The sequence below is a fragment of the Nesoenas mayeri genome (genome assembly GCF_963082525.1).
Source record: "Nesoenas mayeri genome assembly, chromosome: 1".
In the NCBI taxonomy this organism is placed as follows: Eukaryota; Metazoa; Chordata; class Aves; order Columbiformes; family Columbidae; genus Nesoenas; species Nesoenas mayeri.
Genome location: NC_137541.1, coordinates 206,743,174 through 206,762,820, shown reverse-complemented (window position 1 = coordinate 206,762,820; position 19,647 = coordinate 206,743,174). Strand labels below are relative to the sequence as shown.

General features: G+C 37.8%; 1 protein-coding gene across 1 annotated transcript; it reads right to left on the bottom strand.

Annotated features, from left to right (window-relative positions):
* Positions 1-154: 154 nt before the first annotated feature.
* CCDC83 (coiled-coil domain containing 83) lies at positions 155-17,835 on the bottom strand (the record flags this gene model as incomplete). Its single annotated transcript, XM_080338655.1, has 10 exons — positions 155-331; positions 1,979-2,151; positions 3,653-3,738; positions 4,779-4,894; positions 7,163-7,231; positions 8,081-8,172; positions 10,909-11,076; positions 12,491-12,659; positions 14,600-14,684; positions 17,750-17,835. 10 exons carry the CDS (start codon positions 17,833-17,835, stop codon positions 155-157), a joined length of 1,221 nt encoding a protein of 406 aa, XP_080194781.1.
* Between the last annotated feature and the right edge of the window lie 1,812 nt (positions 17,836-19,647).

Genomic DNA, 19,647 nt, shown 5'->3' with positions numbered 1-19,647 from the left:
CCTCTCATTAAACCTATGTGTGTAAATCATGATTCTGGGCACTCAGAAACAGTTTCCACAAAGCCCAGTGCCACACACTCCTTGAAGAAGAGAGCAACTATTTAATGAACTGAGAATGTTACATTTCTACTTTAACAGCACAGCTTGTCTGTTTTTAACCAACCTTTTCTTCTGCTAAGGCCCTGATCATCCGAGCTGTGATGTGCCTGTCTGATTTACCAGTAACGCCGTCTTTTGTGTGGCTCATGCTTGGCATTTCTTCTGGTTGTTCATGAATAGGCATGGCCTTTCCAACCACACACAGGAGGTTTGTCTCCAGTTCTAAGTATTCCTTAAAAAGAAAAGAGATGATTCTTCTGCAGTTACATTGAAAAAGAGCCGTTCTTTAAAGAAAAAAGAGAGAAGAATTAAACTAATCCAACAGCTCACTCCTGCCAAGGAAAATGTCCAAGTCCAGCCATGTGCTTCCACCACATTTCTGCTGGCTCTGGTCTACTCCAAACCTCTGAGTCAATTTGGTTGGAATCACAGAGTCATAGAACAGTTTGTGTTGGAAGGGACCTTCAAAGCTCATCCAGTGCCACTCTTGCCATGAGCAGGGACATCTTCACCAGCTCAGGTTGCTCAGAGCCCCGTCCAGCCTGGCCTGGGATGTCTCCAGGGATGGGGCATCCACCAACCTTCTGGGCAGCCTGGGCCAGTACTTTATCACCCTCAACAACCCAACATAAAACTAGTTCAAGAGGAGAAAATAAGGCAAGTTTTTCTGCTGGGTAGGTGAGTGAACCAGCTACAGAAAAGGCCGATGTGCTCTACGGGTTCCCTCAGAACCACAAGGCCAAGGCCAGTGCTAACAGCAGGAAGAAAGAAATGAAGCTGATACTCCTCTCTCAAGGTAACAACTGCAAGGAAACAAACACCTGGACATTTTTTTTGTTAAATGATCAGTTTTTCCTCTATAATGACTCTTCAGGACAGAGCTGCTCCTTAAGTTAAGTCTTTGATCAAGGCAACAGGATGATTTCTCTGAACACAAGTTACAGGGTATTAATTAAACTAACATCATAATTCTCCAGAAAGAGTTGTTGGGTTTTTTTTTGTTGTGTTTTGTTTGGTTGTTGGTTTTTTTTAACTCACTCTTGTGTAAGCTTGAATGGGATATTCAAGAGTAAGGAAACATTACGGCGAAATATCTTCACACAGCAAGCCCTGCAGTCTGCACCATATCTATATAATCTTTAATTTGCAGTAGAATTTGATGATATAGAGTAATATATTTTCTGAGAGTAATTCATTTATTTAGAAATGTATTCAAGTTTTTTAAGTCAAAAGCGTAGTATCAAAAGCACCCAGGAAACATCATTTTGCAACGTAGGACCGAGGATCTCTTGAAGAAGGTGCCACCACCTCTTTCGAGAACCACACAAACTCTGCCTGTTTACACATAACTTGCACCTTTTTATTTTCTCAACCCCTGTATTTTGCATGCAGGAAAACCTTTATCCTGGCTTTCCATTGAAGGATAAAATGACGCCTTGATCCTTTAATGCTACTGTGCAACTTAAGTTCTAAAGGACCAGCAGCCAAGCAAACAAGAATCTGTGCAATATCACAGAAAAGTGTCACTTGGTGACATTCGGAATTCATTCTAGGGGCAATCTGACATTCACATATGCTGATTGAGACACCATCCAATTGCCAGAACAGTGTGTCTGGTGCTATCTGAAATGTCCCGAGACATCCAGAACATCCACGTGAGGCTGGGCTGTGTGACACAGAACCCGTGAGGACAGCGAGCATCCCCACCACCCCACACAGCCCAGATGTCTGTGATTAAACACCTGAATTGTACAACAGGTAAAAGACGCTGGAGTGGTTTTTGCCGTAACACCACTGGGAACAGAACACTCCTGGCAGTAGCTCATGCTCCGTGCTGAACACGTTTGTGTCAGTGAGACCTGATTACTTTAACTCATACCTGGAAATCTTTTTCATCTTCAGACAACAAGCTATCAGAAGGTGGAGTGGAAGTCTTCTGCAGCTCCTCATCACTGTCTTCAGGCTTCTCCATTTCAGACTGAATCTCTGCAAAGGTCTTATTTTTCTGACAGGGGACTGTGGTGCTTCTGAGGCTTTCGTCTCCATCTGCTTCTGCTTTTTAAAGAGATGAACGGTGGTGTGTGTGTAATCGTTAAGCTTTATGAAGATCAGAATTAGCATTCAGGATGAGCACTGCCTGCGATCTTTAATGTGGCTTGGCCAGTGTGATGTAATGAACAGCTTGCTAAGATTTTTAATTGGCAAGCCAAGCCAAATGTTGATTTTGCTCACTGTTTTTTTCTGTTTATTTCTGTTCACAATTCCTGATCAAGATCAGGGACTGAAATTGATTGGGAGTTAGAGATAATGGGTCTGTGGGATGGGCCAGGGGATAAAAATTGTTTTTCTTAGCTCGACTTAAATCCTATAGAGCTATGAATCGTTTTATTAAAAACAGGGAAAACAGCAAAACCAAATAAAACCCCTTTTCTATATCCATGTATGTATCTTTCTCTCATATACAAGTTCCTCAAACACAGCTAATCCACTTGCAACTCCCCTGAGTTGTAAGCTGCCTAATTCTCAGGATGACAGACGATTCCAAACACGAGCTGCCAAGTTATGTGTTTGCCTGGGATAGCGACTTGCCCTCAGCTATATTGGAACAAAACCTACTCCTCCCAGCAACTATTGTAAAGGTCTAGCAAAGGTAACAGAGCTGAACCTTTCAAAGTAAACACATAAGTAATTCAGAAGTCTTTGTTAACATGTTTGCTGGTGCCTGATGGTTCCAGAAAGGCCCACCTGTGGCTGGGACTGATCAGAGCTTCAACAGACTTGTTCACTAATTCGTAACTGTAATGGCTTCAATTTTTGGAACTTCCATCTTTGTTTTAATTTTGTCCTTTTTTTTCCTCTCTTTCTTTTACTCAAAGTGAGTAAATAAAACTTGTGATACTAAGGGAATCCATAGGAATCACCCTGAGTGGATAAGCACACTCATACTGTCCTTCTTGCCTAATATATATCCTTTTCCTGGGTACACCTACCAGAAGAGATGGAGGTTCACCCCAAACTTCAGCGCTGCTCATCAAGATTTTCAGTTCAGGCTGAGCTCCGTGCAGCTTCATCTGCTGTTGCTAGAGATTTATTTCTAATTTAACTCTGGTGTATCTCTATGAGCTGAAGGACTGTAAAGTGCATGTAGACTTCAAGTGAAAGCCAGCGTAGAGTTCAAGATTGTCCTCTCAGGGACAAGATATAATGAAGTTATGATGAGATGGATCAGCAAAGAACTGATTAGGATATGAATCATATCTTCATAAAAGACGGCCGATCCTATTAACCACATTCCAGGCTAGCTCTAGATTAGTAATTACATTCAGCAATCCAAACATCAGTTTCAATTTTAAAATTATGTTAGAGAGAGATCGTGGCTTCGTCTTCTTAATGCAAACTAGAGTCTATCATTGCTGTGGTGGCTGCAATTAAGTGGGAAATTAAGTGTTCACCATGTGAAACAGGCAGTTTGATAAAAACTTAAGAAATAAAACATATTTAAATAATGTTCGGTGACTTATCAGCTCTTATAAGCTGACGGCATGTGCATTACCTGCATATTCTCTATACTCTATTTCCTTCATTTCATCCTTAGGAAATCCCTCTTGCAAGCCAGCTGCCTGGATAAGAAACAAATGCCTATGAAATTAAAAAAAAATAAAGTGAAAGTCATATTAGAAGTCTGAATTTTCTCTCTAAATTGCCCTGTGCAACCTTTTGGGGTGGTGGGGGAGGGCACCCTTTCTGAAAGCTGTTTTCTGCTTAAGCACAAATGCAGAATAGCGCAATGTTTTAAAAATGCAATGGAGGCAGCCAGGTAGCTTAGAGGCTAATGTGCTTCTTTTTTTATTCTTAGTGCCTAAGTTCAACTATGTCCATGAGACTAAAAGAAAACAAATATTACAGTCTCTGGTCTGTCAAGATTCAACCACAGCTGGCAGCAATCACTCAAAAGCAATCCAGAGTTTGGAGAGGAGAGAAGAAATGGCCACTTCTTAAGACTTGGAATGTTGTTTCTTGTGCAATATGGCTAAATCACTGAGCTGGGACTGGAAAATGAAGATGGATCATTCCCATTGTTACATTGGGCTTTTGATACCGTTAGTGTCGACATTTTGCAGCTAAATTAATCTTTCTCTAGGGAACAAGTTAAATAATTTCAATACAGAATAAACTGACATTACAGACCCCTCTACAGACAGACCTATCCCAAGGCCTCTTCCTTACTCAGTACCAGGTCATCTCTTTCACCTGAGATTGCAAAACCCACATATTTTGCCTATTAATCTTCACATCGTTAAACATTTTACCAACAGTTGAGGAAAAAATCTATTACTCAGCACTTGGTCTGAGAAGTTGGGTCTGAAGCAATTACAACAGAAAGAAACTATTTCCAAGCCCCAGTGCTATCCTCACTAAAAGAAAATGTGTTGCTGGGTTTTAGGGGATTATTAAAGAACTCAGTTTCTTTCGTGAATTTTGGTATTTAGGAGGTTACAATGTCACTGTCATCCTTTGGAGATACAAGTCCCAAACATAATCAAACCCCATCTCCCCTCTGCTAGGAAACTACCTTGGCTCTGTTGTGGGAGCACCCAAATAGCTCTAGAAGCAGGAAATGGCATTATCTTTTTGAAAAAATATAAATGACTTTTGAGTCTGTAAAGACATCATTTTACCTGGGTACTATCTGAAGTTTGGCATCGATCAGTTTTGCCACTAACCCAATATTTTCTTCTTCCAGGAGCTGAATAGCAGCTTTCAAATCACTTACTTCCTTTTGATAAATCTTAACCTTTTTACAAAACAAACAAACAAACAAAAATCTCAGAAAGACAGTGCCCATTTTGGAAAGCTTTGGTTTTTCACACCTTTTTAGAAGCCTTTACACCTCTGTCAGTCACAGCTAGACATTTGGACTATGCAACCCTGTTAGCAGCAGAACCTTCTCACATAGCCAAACAGTTCTAGAAGACAGAAGCACTGGATTTTCCTTTTTTGCTTTCAAATCGGAGGTTTGAAAGAGAGGACATCCTTATTTGTAGAGTTAAATTCAGGTTCTTGCTCAGCAAATGTTGCTTTTCTAATTCCTGCCTATACACAAAACATTTCTATGAAGCTTTCAGCCCAAGTTAGCCACCTTATTGGCTAAACTCCAGGTTCTACCAGTGATTGCCCTATATTGCCATGGAGTTATATTAACCAAAGGAATCCAGTTATTCAGTTCCCACAATTCCTCTCACTTTTCCTGAAGTACAATCAAGTTCTCACCCCTTCACTGGGAAGGGGAATGTACAAGGGGAGAGAAATCTTAGCCATATACACATATTTATAAACAGTGTCCAGGGATCTGAATGCATCTGTTCTCACCAAACCCAGCTATAATCATCCAAATTTGCAGTTAAAAATGAATTCCCACTTCTTCAAGGGATTAAAAAAGGTGAAAATGTCAGGACATGAACAAGTAACAGGATGTGGCTTGGTGCGATGAGGTGATACAGCTTTGAACCATCTTGGTGTGACAGAGTAACTGTGTTAAAATGTCACTGAAATCTCCAAAGCTGCTCAAATTTGGAGGTAACTAGTTTAGGGCTGGTTCAGTCAGTAATTTTTCAGGTCAGTAGCCAAACTGAAAAAAATGATAAATTTTAAGTCAGGACAAAACTGAAATTTTTGGTTTATCATCTTCCCAAAAGAAAATACTGGAAGAGTCTGTCAGCTGCGTATAAACATCAGCCTGAGAGAAAATATTTTGTCTGTATAAGAAAAGCAGAGAAAATGAATGGGTGAATTCAGAGGACTGGAGAAGTTAGTGGTAATGGGTTTATTTTCCACAACAATTCAAAGCACTAATTCATAACATAAGAAACTTCTAGTTGAGAAAAAAGAAATCCACATCCCTCAACTCTCAGGAGAGGGCCTGTCAGGACTAAGCGTACTCCAAAGAAGATCTCCCCTGTTGACACTGCCTAACGTGCGTAAAATTCCTTAAGTGAGATGGAGAGAAGGGTAGGGGATTCATATTCATTCGGTGACAGGATGTATAGATTCAAGCTCCTGTTTGTTTAGACAGATTAAAACTTTAATTCCCTCCTGTTGACTTCTACCTCATTGCCTCAGAAGCTGTAGCTTGGACACTCTCTCTGGAAAGTTAAAGGTGTAGGCTCAGAGCTCATTAAGGGGAAGAAGAAAAGCCGTATCCCTATATACTGGCAAGTGTCTTAAGCTAGTAAGTAAAATGGAGAAACTTCTGCCAGGTTTGTTGATGTGGCACTGAAAAATAAGTTCATTTATTAATTTTCCAAAATGTTTTGCACAGTTCTAAGCTGTGAGGTTGTAAAGGTGTGGAAGAGAATTTCCTCCCTCCTATCTCTTGCCCAGATTCAGTCCCAACAAAGAACTTGTATTGATTGGAACAAACACAATCAAACTTTCACCATGACAAAATAGGTGTCCTAAATTTGGCTCACAGAAGCTTTTTCTTTACAAGAAAAGTTACAAATCTCTAATGTATAGCTCTAAATTGCCATTATAGAACAGTATAAAAGCTATCAAGTAATCGATTACAACTACAGAAGATTTTGATTTTCCTCTCTTCAGCAAAATAATCTCCAGGGTTTCTTTATTATCTCCCACTTAAAGCTGTCTCAAGTCCCTTCTCCAACAGTGTTTCCAATATCCATATCCATTTTCTTTCAATACAGCAGCACTAGAACTTTAATGCAATTTGAAACTACACTCTTCAGATACCTACATGGTTGAGCCTTTACACTGTTTAGTATCCCAGTCTCTGCAGATATAAATACTTAATTGGGTAGAACATTGTAGTCCTTCACATAACTGCTTGGGCAGGAAAATGGGTCCTTCATTTGTGAAAGCAGATGTTCACCTTTTACCTTTATTCACCACGTACACTGTTTGCTACTCAGATTACAGATTAATTACAAAACAGTCGCTCTCGTCTTCCTATGAAAGTCCCATCACTGGCAACAGTTGTGACTGCAGACGGTTGTATTTCAAACCAGAACTGCCACGATAAACTGTACAAAATTGATCCTCTTACCTCTTCTTTCAGCCATTCATTCTCTTGAAATTCTTTGCAGGTGTTTCTGTCTAAGTATTTCACAATGTTCTGAGAAAACACAATTTAAGATCATCTCATCTGAAAGCAGGACTCTGACAGGGCTGCACACTATTAAAAAGAACCGTCTGCTGTTTAGCAAGAAATAATTAAGAAACATCCACAAAACAGACTGTAGCATCCCCTGAGGGATTAGGAGGGGATTTAGTCCACAAGGCCAGCTGTTTCTTCTCCATCATCCAGACTGGCGCTGTTTATATGTCAAGCAATTTACCAATATTTTATAATTTCCCATATTAGAATAAAACATTTTATTTTTGCCGAACAAGTTCTGCTGTATTCCCACTACTGCTCAAATCCTCTGATTTTCAGGAAATCAAACCTTTAGCTATTAAAAAACTCAAGCAAAATCACAAGTGAGGCGGCGCTGATCTATAACAAATTATTTGAACACGTAGAGGTCTATGCTAACGAGCCAAGGCTACAATTTAATTACTGATATCAGTAAGTGGAAAGGAACAATTAGGAGGGAAGATGGCCCTGTAAATCACAATAAAAACAGTCAATTTGGATTAAGGTGTCACATAACTGAAAATTCCAGCACTGAAGTCAGGGAATTTAAATACCTAATGGGCCCAACCAGTAATTCGCACTGAAGTATGTTCTTGAACAATTCATATCAGCGCATGGTGCTCCAGTTTCCCATTGCCCGTTTGTAAAATGCCCCCCCATCCACTCACTGTTACTCTGATTAAAAGCAAATAAATAAACAAAACCCATTACTCTCAGTTTATTAGGAAAGTTCCAAGTCTTAATTCAAGTTGAAATAATTATTAATGCAGAGTGTGTGAATCGTAACTATGCTGCAGTTAGCACTTGTATAAAAGGCAGAAGGAATACCTCAGGGGTCTGTTCCTTGCTCAACTTCATGTGCTCCTCAATCAGTCTAACATGTTCTTCTTCCACAGCTTGCAAAGTATTGCAATAATATTCTTCAAAACAAAAACAAACAAACAAAAAAGAAAATCAGAAATCATTATTTGACACCAGTTTCTCTTGATAATTCGCATGTTGTTCCTAAACTGGAACCCGTCAGCCAGCATCACATACATAGATGCTCTGCAGAAAAGGATTCAAACATCCTTCTCCATAGAAATTGTCCTTCTAATCCCAAAGAACAGTGGTGTCAACTACAAAACTAGAAATCTGAAGTGACTTCCACATTTCCGTTGGCAACAACACCTGAGAAATTAACTGCTAACTGAGCAGTGAGCTGAGCAATTCTCTGCTAAAATATTGGTGTCTTAACACTACATTTTGTCTCTATCAATAGCAGAGCTCCTGGAGTTGTGTGAGAGATTTGCTTAGAAAACTCTTTTTTTTAGTATAAAACCATATTAGAACATCTTATGCACATGGCATTTTTTTCAGACGATTATTATACAGAGCCTAATAAATTTTCTGACTGATCTAAGCCTTCCAGGGGGTCCTAATTTGACAAAAGGACAAAACAGAGAATGTGGCAATTGCCTCAATCATTTGCTTTCATCGTTTCTTGTGGTCATTGTTTAGAAAGTCTTACGTCAAACTGAATTTGTTTGGCTTCTAATTCTAGTCACTTGCTATTTATTTCATCCTTCCCTTTGGTTGTTTCTGTGCTATTCTAAATATCCCACTGCTGCTTGGAATTTTCTCCTTTTGAAGGAATGAATGAGATTGTAGTAATTTTCTTTGAAGGAAGGCACTTTGTGCTTGTTCCAAAGGCTTGAAACTCAGCCTTCTCTGCACTTGTGTTGCAGACAGCCTGTTGCTGATCTGGCTGTAAATGAGTATCTGCTCAAGGACCCACTGTGGCATCCAAGCCAGTAAAATATGAAAGGTGTATTCGTTGTGCATTAGTTCTTAATTTAACAGGGTGGAAGTCAGCCTGCCTTAATCAATCTACCATCTAGACTTGGCAGAATTAAATGAAAGTACTAGAATTAATTCATTTTCTCATTCTTTCAGATAGCTAAACAACCTGAGTTGTACTGGGAGAATGAAGAAAAGGCGTAACTGTTCAGACATACTGTTTCTAAAGAGGCTATTTTCCCTAACTCTCTCACTGCAACACTGTTTTCCCCACACCTCACGTAACCGTATGGCTCTTTCGCTTCCTCTTCCCTCCAGCAATTTTGTTTAAAATGTTATCTCCAGACCACATGAACTGTGCCAGCATCAAGTCCCTCAGTGGTACCTACAGAGACAGAAACCCCTTCACCTGTGCTTACTCCATAAGCCTGTTACACATTTGAGGAGCAAACAAGCCCAATTTGCTGCTGCATTACTCTGGAAGCTTGTTCAATTTGTTTGGTTGGTTGGTTTTTTGTAGGCTAGAAGACTGTATTCCCCAGCCACTTTATAAGTTCAGTTTTAGGAAGTTGAGTAAAATAGTGTGCTAACATCCAGGATTGGCAGCATCATTTTGCAGTATGTCAATTAGGCAACTGCTATATGTACCTCTGCAACAGTCTTTCTATAAACACTTCATTTTGACCACATATTTTTGGCTCTGTACCCTGTGACATGCAGGAGGTTAGACTGAATGTTCCTACTGGCTCATTCTGGCATTCTATATAAAAGCCCACTCTCTTTTTCATTTCTTATTTCAGCAGCTGTATAGCAAAATTTAAATTGACTAAGAACGCGGGAAATGCGTAATGAAAACTATCAGCCTCTCCTGAATAGAGATGGTTATCTGACAAGATACCTGGAGATGCAGAAAACACAGTGCAGATCTTAATTGTAATAAAATAAATTTCAAGAGACAAGATAGCCAGCTGGCTCTGATCCACAGGAGTTGATGCCTGGTAATGGCTGGCACAGAATATACAGAGACCCTTAGAGCGGTGTCACTGCCTGTTACTACCAGCTGCCTGGCTGTGCTCATGCATACTGAGAGGGACATAAAGGGAGAAAATCAGGACATGCTTCTCCTGTTAGAAGCATGGGTTATGTAACAGCAAAATATTGAAATGGTTTTAAAATAATGCAGTAGTAAACAAATCTTCGTAAAGTGCTCAGCACCAGAATACATAAGCTCTCAAACTAATTCTGCTGTTGTGTCAGTATTGAAACACTTCCCTGTATTTGTATATGTCTGTACTGGCAATTTTGCAGGGCCTCATCCATGAGACTTTGCAACTAGGAGGCAAAGTTCAGACCTCTGGCTAAACAGCTTCCTCTAGTTCTGCATTTAAATCGGTGTGATCAGTTCAAAAGACCGTTCCAAGAATGAGTTCATTCTGCTTCCCTGGCAGAGGAGTTTTCAACATGTGAAGGGTGTGTAGCATGATAAGATGCAACAAAAGTATGACTGCTAAGGGAGACCTGTGTGTAGGCAACCTAAATACATGTAGACTTATTTTTAGAAAAGCACTGTCCTTCACAGTAATACTTTAAAAATATGGATTGCCTATATTCTATAAGAAAATCATCAGAAGACAAGCTTTTCATTCTCTTTAAATGTTCATAATTTCTGCAACTTCATAAAATTCTCTAATAAAGGGACTTGCATGGAGACAGAGAGAGCTCTTCCATTTTATAGGATTACGCAGTCAAGTTTAGGGGCACTGTCTTAGAAAAGTTTATGTAAATTACTATAACTTGACACGAAACTAAATTTATAATTTAATTAAATCCCAGAAGTAATACAGGAAGAGCTTCCATTAGACTAGCTGTAAACTGACCTGTATTCCTGCGAAGGTCATCTTTGACATCCTCAATGTCTTTTTCCAGATTCATAATCTCCTTGGCCTCTATTTTACTTCCTACATTTATGTACTCCAACCAATAATCCCTCTCGCTTTGCTTTTCTGACGTTCTTTGGTCAGTTTCTTCAATCTGGGACTGCAGATCTGTTAAAGTAAGAAGGTCAGAAGACAAGTTGATTACCAGTTTCTTGGACAGATAGTTCATAATTCTTGTGACTTCATCAAATTATTTAATAAAGGCACTTTCACCAAGGTTGGAGGAAGGCGTTTCTTCTACGCTACAATCCATTACAACATGATGACCCTACACAGTGTCAAGGGCCACCACCATTGCTGAAAACTGTTTGATCTTATTCTGCCAGGGAGAGACAATAATTCGCACTGAAATGTTGTAACCAAAGACACATGTGATGTTGCTCCTGCTGACAGTGACAGGGATGGCAGCCAGAAGTTTCAACAATCAAAATTGCTCATTTTTGTTGCCATTAATATTTTTTTTTATCTTCCAGTGGAGCCAGTGCATAGATCTTTGATGAGTTTCAACTTAATGGAGAATATGAAGCCTCCATACTTGCACAGTATTATATATGGAAGGAAGAAAACAGCAACTAATATATGGGGTCTGTTTCTATAAAAGACCCACTTGTTTTGAATTTTAACTCAACTTAATTGACTGATTTACTTATAACCCCTTCATCTCACACCATGTTTAAAGAGCTTAACTTTGGGGAGGAAAAGCTTTATGTTTTTTATGCAACAAGGAGGTTGAATGTCTATTTAAAATAGAAAAGAAGAAGAAAAAGAAAGAAGAAGAAGAAAAAGAAGAAGAAGAAAAAGAAGAAGAAGAAAAAGAAGAAGAAGAAAAAGAAGAAGAAAAATGAAGAAGAAAAGAAGAAAAAGAAAAAAGAAGAAAAAGAAGGAGAAAAAGAAGAAAAAGAAGAAGAAAAAGAAGAAAAAAGAAGAAAAAGAAAAGAAAGAAAAAGAAAAAGAAAAAGAAAAAGAAAAAGAAAAAGAAGAAGAAGAAGAAGAAGAAGAAGAAAAAGAAAAAGAAAAAGAAAAAGAAAAAGAAAAAGAAAAAGAAAAAGAAGAAGAAGAAAAAGAAAAAGAAAAAGAAGAAGAAAAAGAAAAAGAAAAAGAAAAAGAAAAAGAAAAAGAAAAAGAAAAAGAAAAAGAAGAAGAAGAAGAAGAAAAAGAAAAAGAAAAAGAAAAAGAAAAAGAAAAAGAAAAAGAAAAAGAAAAAGAAAAAGAAGAAGAAGAAAAAGAAAAAGAAAAAAGAAGAAGAAAAAGAAAAAGAAAAAGAAAAAGAAAAAGAAGGAGAAAAAGAAAAAGAAAAAGAAAAAGAAAAAGAAAAAGAAAAAGAAGAAGAAAAAGAAAAAGAAAAAGAAAAAGAAAAAGAAAAAGAAAAAGAAAAAGAAAAAGAAAAAGAAAAAGAAAAAGAAAAAGAAAAAGAAAAAGAAAAAGAAAAAGAAGAAGAAAAAGAAGAAAAAGAAAAAAAGAAAAAAGTACTCAATCCTAACTGGGTAACCTGCAATCCACATTTCCACAACTCACAACATGCCTTTCAGAAGTTGTTCTTCATCCCTAACATACTGCCATGTTGCTTTCAGTGACTCTTCCACATCATCCCTAGTTACAACTTCCTTTTCCTCTCTTTTTTTCTCTTCTTCTTCTAGGTGTCTTAGTATACGCCTGATCTGTGCCTGCTGTTTTTCCTTTAGAAGGTCATTCTATGAAAGAATAACAGAAGAAAAGTCACGTTTTAAAACATTTTCAAATTAGTTTTCAAAGTTAGTAACTTAAGTAATGAAGAAGAGTAAAATACGACCTAGTGCCAGGATGCACTGAAAACATTCAGCTGAACACCTATTCTTCATATTCAAAAAAGTTAGAGTGGAAGAGAAAGTTTGAAAGTCTCAGAAGTTTCTCAGTAATTTCAAGACCATTAAGAGGAAAATAGAGGGAAATTATTGCCATACACTACTTGGTGCAGCACATGAGCAGTCTGATGGAAAGCAAGCTCCTTGTGGGTTGATTTAACAACAACGTTTATTTGTAGGAGTTATTCACTTCAACATTTTTTGTAACAATTTACCACCTTCACATAGAAATGTCAGATAATCAGGTCACTTGCACGTAACCACAGTCTTGTCAGAGCTGGAATTAGTTACACCTACCGATTCCACAGCTGTGATTTTATCCGCTTGCCAAGACACTCTCAACTGACACTCAAATTATTTGAAATTACTGATTGTGTAATGTTTGCTCCTAAAGGATACTATAACCATGCCAGCCAAACTGTAACAGCAGCTATGCAGAGTAGAGTCTCAAACGTTCCTTACTTCTAGAAGGATTAATTCTAAAGCACTCAGAACCATTAAGCAGGAACCAAGGAATGGAGCTCAAAGAACTGTCAAAACATGGGTAAATTAAACAAACATCACTTCAAGTGTGCCCTGAAGTACCTTGCACAGTCTGAAATAAGAAGGAGTCCTTGAGAGACCATGAACTAGTAGCAAAATAGGGGAACAGCCATAAGAGACTTCAAATGTCTTCAGAGAGAAGAATCCAAATGCCACTTCCACTGGAAGTTAAGGCTACTAATGAAGTACAATACAGGCTTCAAGCCTGAAAGGATCACCAAGGAAAGTTAAACAGATGGATATTTATAAAAGCAGAGCAAATAATTGGTCCTGGAATATCCAGAGAGACATTGTTTCCATGTTCCACTGCTACAGGAAGCACAGGCTGCAACATTGTTTAGTCACATGATCCAGGTTAGGGATTTTTGAGCAATTTGAATTGATTTCATTAGGTAACTAGATAGATAGATAGAAACTTTCAAAGTTCACTGCTCTCAGCCATCAGATGCCATATTAAGATTCTTTATACATGGTTCTGTAAAGTGTGTGATCTGTAGTCACACAACCTTGTTCTAAAAATGACTCATCACAAATCTTATTCCACAGAAAGTGACTCTTTATCAAGCAGTGCTAAAAACTGCATCTAGACAATTGTGTGATGCTCTTTCTTCTTTGTTCAGTGTTCATTGTAACTAAGTTTGCAAGAATAACTAAACTCTCATAGAAACCTGTAGGATTGCATCACCTCAGAAGTGAATCAAAGAAGGTCAGCAAATCTCAATACTTGGTTAGATCTGCTAATGCTACTGACAAAAATGAAGTTAACACAGCTTATCCTTCTTTGGGTCTAAAGTGTATTCCTGACTTCCACGAGGAACATTTGCAGGATTGTTTTAGAAAGGCACATTTGAGTGTACTTCAGTAAAGTTACCTACAGAAAGGAGCTTGCTGTCCTATGTTTGCTCCGGAGTAAGATTAACTACTTAGGTGGTGTCTGAGGATCTCACGTGTATTGGAAAACACCTTGACTGAACTCACTTTATGTACTGCTGTGTCCTATTCTGCAATGTCCTACTCCTGCACCTCATTTTTGCATGGTTATATTTAGGACATTTCTTCTTTATGTCACATTTAATTCAGATAACACTTCAGCACATAAAGTGACTCACTAACTCTAGTTTCATTGACTGTAAGAAATTCGCTGCAATTACTAGTTATTGTAAATAGGAATAAAAGAATAAATTTGATTCTGTGAGTTAAAATACCACATGCAAAACGTATTGAGAGAAAAATGCACGGTCACTTACTCTTTCATGATATTCTTTGTTCTTTTTTTTCACTTCTTCCAGATCAAGCAAAGTCTGATCAATTGCCGCTTCTTTATTCTCAATTCTGTGGGCAAAGAGTAAAGAAAGAGATGTTCTTACAAAAACAGAATAGAGAAGAATGTTATTTGAGCTAGATGTAAATACTACTTAAATGTTTATTTTCATATCATATGACATGACTCATTTGGGTAGATACCACTGTCTGCTTATGACACATAAATTATTTCCCATATTCATCTGGACCTTGGTTTGAGTCTCATACTCCTACTGAGAAACAGACTCTCCAATTATACAGTTCCTTTGTAGCCACTAGAAAGGATTAAGATGGTTTATTCCTTTCTGGCTGTGGTTGAGCTGACCTGTTGTATGGGTCTCTTTTAGGACAAGATTATTTATGCCCCAGAAATATTTATTACACACTACTCACTATACAGGAAGCCCAGGCAATTCACTTAGACATAGGTCAGATGAATCCCAAACTGGAGAACTGAATGGAATTCAATTCTTCTGCAAGTGCAATTGGATGAGCTTCATAAACTGCACTGTTTACACCGAGAACTTGTTGGGCTTTAAGAAGCACTGAGGGAATAGGGACTGCAGCCTGAGCACTATCCTTTAAGTATGTTTATACATTTTTGTCAAAGAACTAGCTCACTGCTTTCACAGTTTTCATCCTCGTTACTGCAGCTGTAAAATAAGTTTGTTTTGTTTTGATTTTCTGGTGTTCTCTCTTCTAGAATGAGAAATGTTGGATTGCAAATGGTGCCTGTTTTCAAAATTCTCTGTAATCTTTCTGCCTGGAATTCATTCACCACATGGCACAATAGAGGCAAGTATTACAATTATCACAATATCTTTTACTGTTTCAACAGTTATTGTGCCCTGAGTTGTTTGCGTTGGGTTTTTTTTTGCCCCTTCCTATAGTATTGTTTTAAAACAAGATCATTTTTTTCCTGGCTAAGTTTAGCTCACTCAGTCATGCAAATTGCAGGTTACTAGATTTGCACCCTCTGGTGTCAGTGTGCTCGAAGGTATTATTCAGGCTCTCCACAAAGAACAAGGTTATTAGTTAGGGAGGCTAGAACAGAGATGTAGGGGTATGGTGGTGATGGCTACAGCGAAAATACCTCACTTAATAGAAAGAGGTGACAGCTTGGCCACATACTGTGACCTCCTAAATTACCTGCCATTTTAGTATTTTGAATACTGATGCTGATCATAATTTCTGCTACTTTAAGATTTTCCATGAAGGGGCAGTCTATATCCACCACTTCGTTAATGTAAAAAATTTAGAAGTAAAATTTGCTATTTTGTCTGCCACATATTGGAACTTTCATCTTTAGATTATTTTTCTATGGTATTTGTCAGACTCAAGAAGCTACAAACCATCTATATTGATGGTTCCTTTGATACTATTTTTCTCAACTTTGTATACTAAGTTTTCACCTAGATTATTTAATCATCTAGAAACAACACTCCTCTCCAGTACCACGATAGTTTTGTCCATCATCTATAGGATGTTACTAGGGCAAGTAATTCATGGGATTGTTCATAGAATCATACAGTAATTGGAGTTGGAGGGGAACTTTAAAGGTCATCTGGTCCAGCCATCCTGCAATGACCAGGGACATCTTCAACTAGATCAGCATGTCAGCAGAGTGTTGTTCCTAACCAATCCTGAAACAGAAAACTATGGAAAATTAAAAGAAAAAAAACCTTGCTATGAACAGCAACCATGCTTCAATGTATGGAAGAAAAAGGAATGGAAGTCAAATAAATACTACATGCTTGATAAATCCTGAAGTGGAATGTAAGATATTCACTTCTATAATTATGCTACTTTGTTCAATAAAGTAGTAAACAGAAATTATAGATTACAGAGGTGAAAAGGCAGACGGAAAGAGAGAATGAGATGAAAGAAAAGATTGAGAGGGAGAAAGAGAAAAACAGAAAGAAAAATACTTTTCTTCCCTTTACCTCTACTATTGCTGTAGAAACGAAATATCCTGTGTCAGTACAGTGCACATTTCAGTGGAAGACTTCAGACTAATGAGTCATTCACTTGGATATTTAAACATGCCTCACAATAATTTTTTTACCAGAAAGTTTTGTTTTGTTGGATTGGTTTTGTGGTTTGTGTTTTTGGGTTTGTTTGTTTGTTTTTACCTCAGCCTAGTAATACAGTTTGCTTATTTCTTAGCAAAATAGATGGGTTTGTTTGCTGACTTTTTGCATTGTATTTATTTGTGATACAACTCAGCTGAATCTGCTCTGTTTCACTATGGAAACCTGTACTTTGTTCTTTGTAAAATGAACAGAAAATCCCTCATAAACCCTGTGAACTCCTATAGATGCCATTAGAACTGTTATTTGCTTGCTCTTCAGTTTGATTAACCCATTTTTCATTTCTACACCAGAGCACTACTCCTTGTTCCCTAAATGCTGATAATTGTTGAATATTGGATGCTGTTGGAGTTTTTCCCTTTCAATTTCTGTCTCTCTGATAAAAGTCACAGAGCTTAATTTTTCTCCTTTCACTTGTCTACTAAAAAAACTGGAGAGCAAATAAATTGGACTATTTTGGAACTACTTCAGATATTCCTGTCTTAGCTCTTATTTTTCTCTGCTTGATTTTAAGAGAACTTCAAGTTATCCCTCTATTATTTTAGAAATAATACACTTTCCTTTGTGCTCTCAGCTGCACCAAAGGAGCAAGCTCTAGGTTTAGGCCTTTACATTCTTCTTAGTACCTACATACTTTTGTGAACACCAAGGAATCCTACAGAACATAGTCAAATGTGATCTCACAATTTCACAGGTCAAAAGCTTGCCACTAACAGACCAAAAATGTGGAAGTTGTTTTGGTTTTCATAAAACTATTTTTCCCAAGCTATAATCTAATGGCATAAAATTATTTTGGACCTATTTAAATATTTTATTGTAGATATAGTTTAAAAAACTGTGTATTTCCAAAATGGCCTTGAAAACGCAAAACAAAAACATTAAAAAAGAGTACACAGCTGCCACAGTCAATCAGCTCAGGCTCTAAATTGGATAAATTGTCTTTGTTATCCACTTTATCCATTCACATATTCTACATGAGTGAAAAGTTAAATATATTAAACCCACTGATATTCTAGTAAGACTTCGGGGAAAGCTGATTCAGGTTCTGTAAGTTGCTCTTCTGGTTTCTCTTCTTTCTTATTCTCTTCCATGCTTATTGGTGTACTTAGGCTAGAAGTTAGATCTAAAGGGAGGGAAGGACAAGCAGAAAAGAAACAAAACAAAAAATAAATTAATTATTTACAAAATGTCATATGTTTACCACCCTTTGTCACTTGTGACAAGTTCTTGCCGGTTCTGAAATACACAAAACAAGATGTTTTGTTGACAACAACAATCCTGGCCAGGGCAGCACTAAGGCCTGTGGTTTTGGGACAACCTGAAGTGTTGTCCTGAGTAACGATACATTGGTGAGCAGTGGCCTCTATCACTAGTCACTTATTGCATCCCTTCTGTGGGCTTCATTTTACATTCTTGCAAATAAAACAAGCAGTTGTTTCTTTTCCAGTCCTTTGTTTCTTTATCAGGCTTGTTTTATCGAGTCACTTGTTAATATGCATCTCTTTCCCTCTTCTTCTGTTCTCCTAGCACTATGAATATTTGTCTTTCACTGCAACCCTGATATCAGTTTTCATTGTCAGAGCTAGAACAAAACCACTCTCTGAAGGGATATGCATGTCAGCAGTATTCCCTGGGTATGTTGTCACAGCTACCAACCTCTGAATTCAACTGACAATGAATGGTTCTGTAATGGAACTGGTAGCATATATTACATCAAATCAAACATCACAAAAAAAGGGCACTTATGAAGATTCCTCACTTTTAACCATCATATAATCAAATGCCAAAACCAGATTAGTTCATGTAATGTAGGAGGTTTTATTACTAAATTAGTAGATTTATATAGCCTGCTTTCATATTGAACTGCTTCTCTGAATCCAAGTGCTGAATTCTAACAATTATTACTTCAATAGCTAAAACTGATAGCAGCTTGCTCTGTGACCAAATACAGCAGGCTGGATACTTTTCCTGTTAAAAGGATCACAAAGAAACAGAAAATGAAACAAAACCAAGCAAACAAGAACACAAATCAGAGGAAAGCCATGCAGCAAACCTGCCAAAGCAATGTAAAAATCAAGTTTAAAATGAAGTGAAACCAACTATCGACAGATGCACTCTAACCCATGTGCCGGCACAAGCCTTCTCACTGCACTCACCATTCCCTAGAGCAATGTCAGCTTTCTGTATACAAAATAACTTTCTACCCTAAATGAGGGGTAATTAATGCTGATTAAACTAGTGAGGGTGCTGAGGGCAGGCAGTGTGCTGTACATTGCAGAAAGGCATGTAAAAGGAATGCTCGCTGTGGGGCAGCTCTGCAAGGTAAGTGAAAGAAAGGGTAAACACACTTCAGAGTCTATATGTCCCCACGCAGCTCCTTAGACCTTGGAATATCTTTTTCATAATGTTTTTTTTCCAGAAGAATTTTACTCCCACTCTGTTGGAAACCTGCTTGTGAAGATCTTGTCTGTTCTGCTTCTGGAGAAAAGTTCACACTCATAGGGACAATTATGTAGAGCTGTCAATCACCGTCTTTGCACCACCTGATTATTTATGTTGCAGATACAGCTAATTGCATCCATGAAAAGCCTGGAAAATTCTGACTCCCACCAGCAATGTATTAAACTTTTGAAGTCTCCCAGATCAAAGTGTTAATAGTTGCTACACATTAGTAAAATACTTCTACTGCAGAACTTCATTAAGTCACGCCCATGTCACAGTGTCACCACATGACTGCACTAAACCTTACTGGTGTTTACCACCCAAGAAAAAAATCCTTTTGTACCTGAGCATTCACTTGAGTCTGAAGCCACGTTAAGTCCTTAATATTCACACAGAACCCTTGCAGATACCAGTTGAAGCTAAGCTTCGGTTTATCAAGCACAATATTTTTCATGAAACTT